Raw genomic sequence first — 7,439 nt, forward strand, 5'->3', positions numbered from 1 at the left:
AAATTTAATGATCTATTTGATCTTTTTCGCAAAAGAAAATGACAAGTGTACTCTTTTAGTGAAATAAATTGAAACAAATAAAAAGAGAAAAGAGTTAATAGACCCTCGAAAAGTCAATTAGTCCCCATAAAATTTTTAATGGTGCAATTACACTATCAACAATTTATTTTGTTAAAATGAAGCCCAAAAATTGATTCATAGGTCATTCGAGTTCCGACAACCTGCCAGCAAGATTTTAACGAAATTTCATAAAACAAAGTGACCTGTTATCATCTTCTCGATCCCATTAAAATTAGCTAAAATGTATGAAAGAAACTAGCTAACCCCAACAATAGTTGACTTAAAATTAGCATTTTGGAGATGTTGAACGGAAGTCCAATAATAATACTGGGAATCAAACTATACAAGTTGCCAAGTGCTGCAAAATTGCAGCCTATCCCACTGGACTTCTCTATTCCATGTAAGAAGCTAAGCAAAAGAAAAAGGTTAAAATATATGAGCCATTACACATTTATACTTTGAGAGAATGGTCCCGGGGTACATTATATTCCTTCCCCATCTCAATATTCTCTTGACCAAGTGTTTTTTGTTCCCCAGCATCAAAGCTAGCATGGACACTGTATAGCACATACACAATCACTGCAAGGCCCGAAAAGAATCCGAACCGGATATAGGATGGCCGGTCAAGGGAACCCAACAGGAATATATTGAGGAAGATGGACATGGATGGAATCCATGGCATCAATGGGACACCCCACAGCTCGGGTTTCTTCGCCTGGGGCACCATATACTGGAATAGCTGGAGAATGGCGATGGCGATGAGGGTGCAACCGCCCAGCACCAAGGCCTTCGCCTTGCCTGGCGGTGCGCAGTGCCACAGCAGCGTGAACAAGACCGAAGTGAGGGTGAAGCAGAAGAGGTAAGACAGGGTTGGCCACGGATTGGTTGATCCCACCGTGACATAGCGCTTGTAGATCACCGCATTTGCGACCATGTAGAACACGAAGAGGGTGCCGATTGTCACCAGGTTCAAGAGGATTTGTAAATCAGTGAAAAGCGCAATGGCTGCAGTGAAGATCCCTGGAAAAAAACAAAAAAGTTAGTCCAACAGAGGCAAATGAATTTAGCATGAATCTCAATTCATTACTCATTAGAGTCACTTCAATCACTACTTTAAGTCCACTAAAGCATGCAAGAGTTGGTGTCCAATCTGGTGTTGATCACCACATCTTTGAAAGGAATCTTTCAAAGAGCTGATCAAAGATTGATTCAAGATCATTGTCAAAAAGCCATTAAGTCATAAGTTCCATTTTATCATTATTCCATTTCCACTAACTGTTATACAATATTAATTAGGAATAAGAATTCTAGACTGGTTCTCTAACTTCACAACACCAAAAAAATAAAGAGGATCATGTGCCAGAATCAGTTCATGCCCATGAGGTATATCTACCTTTAATTTCTTTAACCTAAAAATGCTTTACTACTGTAACTCTTTACAATTATCACCATCAATGTGGGTAGCAAAGATACCCGCATAATTCTTTACGCGTTTGATGATTGGCCTTACCAAAGGTTTTAACTAGATCCTCAACTGGAAACTTACAGATTCCACCTTTTGCCTAAAAAGGAAACTATACAAGACTAACTACTATCAACATAATGCACACCATTTAGAGGCCTTTAAACCAGTTGACTAATTGAGTCACATCTCACGATTTACCTCCTTCACCAATCTACCGGACATAAGCGGTGAGAGGCCCTTAAGTTTATATTTCAAACTTATAATATGAAGTCACAGAAATATATACATAGATTAAAAAGACAAATACTATTCTTTGGTTATACCGGATAATATCAGCACTAACGCCAATAATATTGGAACGGCCCCGTACAAGTTTTAGGATTAGATCAGAACAAAAGTGGGTGCTCAAAAAAGTTTGATGGTTTGTGCATTTAAGCTGGGAATCAGATGGCCTCTAGTCTTTTTCACATGTTTATACCTTTAAATCCACGTTACATCTACAGCTATCTGTTTGTGACAGCCCACTTGTGTTTGCAACTATACATATTGACCTGAACTTGAAAATGGACAACCTTATCCAATGGTCCCCTGTAGAAATGTAGTAAAATCTCATTTGACTCCCCCAAAGGAATTCAACCCCTAGAGTAAGTCTTTATTCGTCAATCTTTACAAAAATCATAGGGTGGCCCCTACACGACCCCTAAAAGAAACCGAAAGAAAAAAACATCACTAAGGTCAATTGTTCTACCATCATTTTTATCCCATGTCATTGTTAAATGGTAGTACAATGACTTGACATAATTCTAAGGTTTTGTCCACAAGAGTCTACATATCCTATTGAAATCAAGAAAATACAATATCTCAGTATCTAACAGTCATCACCTTTGCATTTATAAGTGATGTTACACCCTCTTTGCCCCTCCACTCCCTATTGACCCCGTGACGTCAAAGGGGGATTCGAATAGATGAGAATGCAAACATCGTTTTCAATATTTATTAAATGCTCCCCTCTGATTCCGTTAGAGAAAATGAAAATTCTCATGATTTATGATTTTTTAGTATATTTTGACGGGAAAAGATGAACTTCAAACCGAAATTTATGGCTTGAAAAAAGGGGTAATAAGATGATGTATGATAATGAAAACAAAAGATTTATGGGCATTCCTAGAAGAGTAAAATGAGTGAGTGCAAAGCAAAGCTACAAGCCAAACCAAAACGGTTCAATGTGGACCCCACCCAAATGACAAAAACTGCAAACTGCAAAGGTTCATCCATAACCAAGAAACAAACAAGCACATCACTTCAATTAAACAGTAAGGTGTATGAAGACAACACTATTATTGTTATTATTATTATTATTATTATTATTATTATTATTATTATTATTATTATATTCTCCCTATGCCCCTACTCAAGATTTAACCGATGTTTGGTAGGATAGAATTGCAATTCTATTCCAACCAAATTCTATTGTATTTCTATTTCATTATTTGGTGAGGGAAAATTGCAATTCCACATCTCAGACCAAGGAATTACAATTCTAAGATAAATTGGATTTTCACAGCAAATTATTATTTTATCCTTTTTTTATTATTATTATACAAAAACATTTTAATCTTCATTCACTTATTCTCTTTCAATTCCCCAATCATTCTATTCTGGTATGGAATTAGAATTTCACAGTAAATTACTGTTTTGCCCTTTTATGATTATCATAAAAAGACATGAGTGAGAATCAAACCCTCAACCTCATACTTAAAGGACGAAGTGCACAACCAACATGCCAACTATTCTATTTCTAGTCCTATATGAATTCTTTTCTTGAGAAATTATAATTTTTTTGTTCCACCAAAAGCATAGTAAAAAACATACCGAGGAAGACGGAAGCGTTGACGGGCGTGGACGTCCTAGGATGAACCTTGGCGAACCAGTTGGGGACCACTCCTGACCGTCCGATCACACACATGTACCGAGCCTGCCCCAGCATCGCCACCAACAGTGATGTGAGTATCCCGAAGCTGGCCCCCGCCCCTATGACGTTGGACACCCATCTCCACCCTCGCGACCCCTCGCTGAACGCCCCATTGAATGGTGCATCCGGATCAATCTGACCCATACACACAACACACTCCCAAGTTAGCAACACCGCATAGTATGCACAAAACATCTAAATCAATCACATCATACTAGGTACTAAAATATTAATATAAACACTAATCTAACAACAACATACACCTACCTCACATATATTATAGGTCTCGCCGTTAAAATAACTTTGTAATCTCATGATATGACTCGACTTAAAAGAAATCTAACAAGTCAAAAGCATCATTGGTCTAGATTTAAATAAAATTAAATTATAGAAAAATTAGTAATTGACCTCATAAATTTTACTCCCTTTTATCCTCTCATCTAAAATTTGTAACTTTGACATTTTTCTTAAAATTCATAAGATGAAAAAATAACTTTCTTATCACATTATAAAGTAAATATGAGTAAAAATTCATATAATAAAACAGTTAAATTATAGAGAATAGGCTTTTTGAATTAAGCTGGTCAAGATAACTTAGATTGATTTAACTCTTTGTTTGTGATCTTTTGTCTATTAATATTACAAAACAGAATTTTTTGGGTGCATAAATATGAAGTGAAGGGTAAAATGGTAATTTTTAGGTGAGATGTTATCTTTTGTTACTAAAGCATCTTTTAGCCTACTTTAGAGGATTCTGGTAAGTTAAAAAAAATAAATAAATAAAGAAAAGTTGATTACCCTATCATAGGGGAGGAGCATGGATAGAGAAGCGGCCATCAGGCAATAAAGGATGGTCACAAGGATAACTGACCCCGAGACGCCGATAGGGATATCCTTAACCGGATTCCTAACTTCCTCCGCCATTGTCGACACGGCGTCGTATCCGATGTAGCTCAGGTACACCATGGCGGCGCCGCTGAACACTCCGGAGGCGCCGAACGGCGAGAACCCGCCCGCCAGCTTCGGATCCGCCGGATGAGTTAGGTTCTTCGAATCGCCCTTGGAGAACCCTATCGCTATCACGAACACGATGAACAGGATGTGCAGCACTGTTAGCGTCATGTTGAACACGGAACTTCCTCTTGTACTGAGAGAGGGAGGAAAATGATTAGAGATATAATGTAACGGTTGAATCGCGGAAAAAAAATGGAGTAATGAGTGGAATGTGGTTGTGGTTGTGGAAAACCTGTAGCAGATGACTACGGTTAGGGCTAAAACAACCGCCACTGCTACGAAATCGATCTCGTTGAAGCCTTTTGGCAGAGCGGAGATGGTGATTCTCAGCTTCGTTACGTGCGGTAGGCGGCGTAGGCCGATGGTTGTGCATAAGTACCCCGTGAAGCTCCTCGCCACGGCGGCGTTGGAGAGGACGTAATCGATGATTAGGTTAGCTCCGGTTATGAATGCCAGAAATTCCCCTGCAATCGAGTTAGGTTTAGTTCTCTGGAGATATTCCAAAACTAATTGATTGATTCATTGATTAGATTTTAGGTAAGGACCGAATGTAGTGCGGATGTAGCTGAAAGCGCCGCCGGCGACAGGCATCTCGACGGCGAACTCGGTGTAGCAGAACGCTGAGAGGAGGGCGCAGAGACCGGCAATGGCGAAGGACAGGATAACGGCAGGGCCGGCACAGTCATGGCTGGCGTGACCGGCGGTCACGAAGATGCCGGCGCCGACCATCCCGCCGAGGCCGAAGCCGACCAAGTCGTACCACCGGAGACTCCTCTTCATGCCGCCCCCTGACAGAGCGCGGACGTGGCTCGTCTCCTCTAACGACGTGGAGACAGAGCCCGCCCGGAGCGCCAGGCGGCGAGGGGTATCGGAGAGTGCCCGGACGTAAGCGTGAAAGCTAGAGAAAGAGGAAGCCTCATTCTTCTCCATTAGCAAAACCCTTCACTCACTCACAAACTCTGTACTGCAGTTTGAGTTTTAGACTATATTTGCGCATATAGATACAGAGTTTCTGTGATGATGATGGTGCGAGGTTGGAAGTAGATGGGAGGAGTGGTATTTAAGGAATTCCCACTGCGGAAGAACCGAAGTCCGCTAATTTTGTATTATAAAATTGTTTGAATATTTCCCCAAATTAAACTTCATCAAAGGACTATGTGGTCTAATGGTATCCGGGTTGGACTTCCATTTGGAAGATTATGAGTTCAAGCCTCAGTGGAGGCGTTATTGGTTCTTTGTGTTTCAGTAGGTTGAGAAATTCTTTGTGTTTCAGTAGGTTGAGAAAGTATATGAACAGATACTACAATGTAATAGAGCCTAAAAAAAAAAAAACAACTTGGTTTGTGTGAACGGTAGTGCACTTTCATCTTTTAAGAAGTTTAAACATATCCCCTTGTTTGATCAAAAAAAAAAAAAAAGGGAAGGACCGAATGAAGGATCTTTCTTTTATTAAAAAATAGTTTTATGTTGTAGGAACATTGAACTTGTGAGGGTGATGCAAAGGATGACCTTGGAAGTGACTCTTTAATTATAGTTGAAAAATGTTTTTAATTCGAATATCGAGAGTGAAATAATAAATAGTAATTTTAGAGATCTTTAATATTTTTCCTCTCCAATTCATATCTCATGTTGTAGCTGATTAGCTACATCTAGTTGGTAACTAATTTTTTTTTTTTTTCTCTTCAATCCATCCCTCATGATGTGGTTGCATCTAATTGGTAACCAATTTTTATTTTGAATTAGTGGTAGGATCAATCAATTCACGACACATAATGAATGAATGTCACATTGGGAGGGAAAATATTAAAGGTAAAATTTATGAGGGGAAGAAAGCTTTTTTCTAATAAATATTACTCCATATCATGTATTATATTCTGGAAATATAAATCATTTATTGTGGATTATTGCTATTTTTAAGGAGCGCTACGTTATAGGAACATTGAACTTGAGAGGGTGATATGAACATTGAACTTGGAAGTGACTCTTTAATTGTAGTTGAAAAAGTGTTGGATAAGAAAAACGAGAAATATCCATACTTGTATATATCGCGGAACGTTGGGACCTCACTTACATATATCATGAAACTTTAGGGCTCGTTTGGTTCGCGAAAAATATTTTAAGGGAAGTGAAATTGAAATTTTATGGAAAAAAAAATTACTAGGAAAATAAATTGCATTGTTTGGTTGGTGGAAAAGGAATTTCTGAGAATACTAATTCTATTGTTTGGTTAGATTTGGAATTGTAAGGAATAATGAGTATAAAGACCTATATGCTCCTATAAATTAATAAGAGTAATATAATTAAAAAAAAAAACAAGGGTAAAATAGCAATTCATATCACTTTTTCTTCTCATCTTCAATGAAAAACAAAATCTTTGGTCCAACCAAAGATTTTGTTTTCCTCAAATTTGAAAATTTCGTTTTCCAATGGAAAATGAATTCCATGAACCAAACACCAGAGAACAACATTTTCCTCCACTTTAAGAAAAATATTTTCCTTTGGAAAACATTTTCCATGAACCAAACATCCCCTTAGGTCATTATTGTGGACTATTACGATGTTGAAGAATTGATTATGGAAATTTGTATTAATTTGAGAGTCACTTTAATTTTCATTCAAAAAGTCTTGAATTGAAGAAATTAGGTCCACACATATATCATGGAACTTTGAGTGATTTACTGTGGAATATTATTGTGTTGAATAAGTGATTATAGATTTATAGAAACTTTGAATTTGATCATGACTTTTTAATTGTTGTTCAAAAAGTCTTGATTCTAATTTTTGTTTAGAGTTAATTCCAGCATTAGTCCCCCTACTATCATGATTTTCCACAGTCGTCCTCGACTTTCAATTTGGACAATTTAGACACTTGACTATCAAAATGTTTCCAATGTTGATCCTTCAGTCCCAAGCTGGTTAAGTGGATGT

At 37.9% G+C, this 7,439-nt stretch overlaps 1 protein-coding gene across 3 annotated transcripts; it reads right to left on the reverse strand.

Annotated features, from left to right (window-relative positions):
- Window positions 1-316: 316 nt before the first annotated feature.
- Window positions 317-5,578, reverse strand: LOC109176813 (cationic amino acid transporter 6, chloroplastic-like). Of its 3 annotated transcripts, XM_019326216.1 has the most exons (6): window positions 5,057-5,575; window positions 4,921-4,975; window positions 4,744-4,806; window positions 4,296-4,644; window positions 3,398-3,632; window positions 317-1,080 (listed from the first exon to the last, which is right to left on the reverse strand). In XM_019326216.1, the coding sequence occupies exons 1-6, from the start codon at window positions 5,439-5,441 to the stop codon at window positions 512-514; spliced, it is 1,656 nt and encodes a 551-aa protein (XP_019181761.1). In that variant the 5' UTR covers window positions 5,442-5,575; the 3' UTR covers window positions 317-511. The 3 variants fall into 3 exon arrangements, with proteins under 3 accessions (XP_019181761.1, XP_019181760.1, XP_019181759.1); XM_019326215.1 differs by having other exon boundaries at window positions 4,744-4,975; XM_019326214.1 differs by having other exon boundaries at window positions 4,296-4,975; window positions 5,057-5,578.
- Between the last annotated feature and the right edge of the window lie 1,861 nt (window positions 5,579-7,439).

This window comes from Ipomoea nil, unplaced genomic scaffold, assembly GCF_001879475.1.
Source record: "Ipomoea nil cultivar Tokyo-kokei standard unplaced genomic scaffold, Asagao_1.1 scaffold0761, whole genome shotgun sequence".
In the NCBI taxonomy this organism is placed as follows: Eukaryota; Viridiplantae; Streptophyta; class Magnoliopsida; order Solanales; family Convolvulaceae; genus Ipomoea; species Ipomoea nil.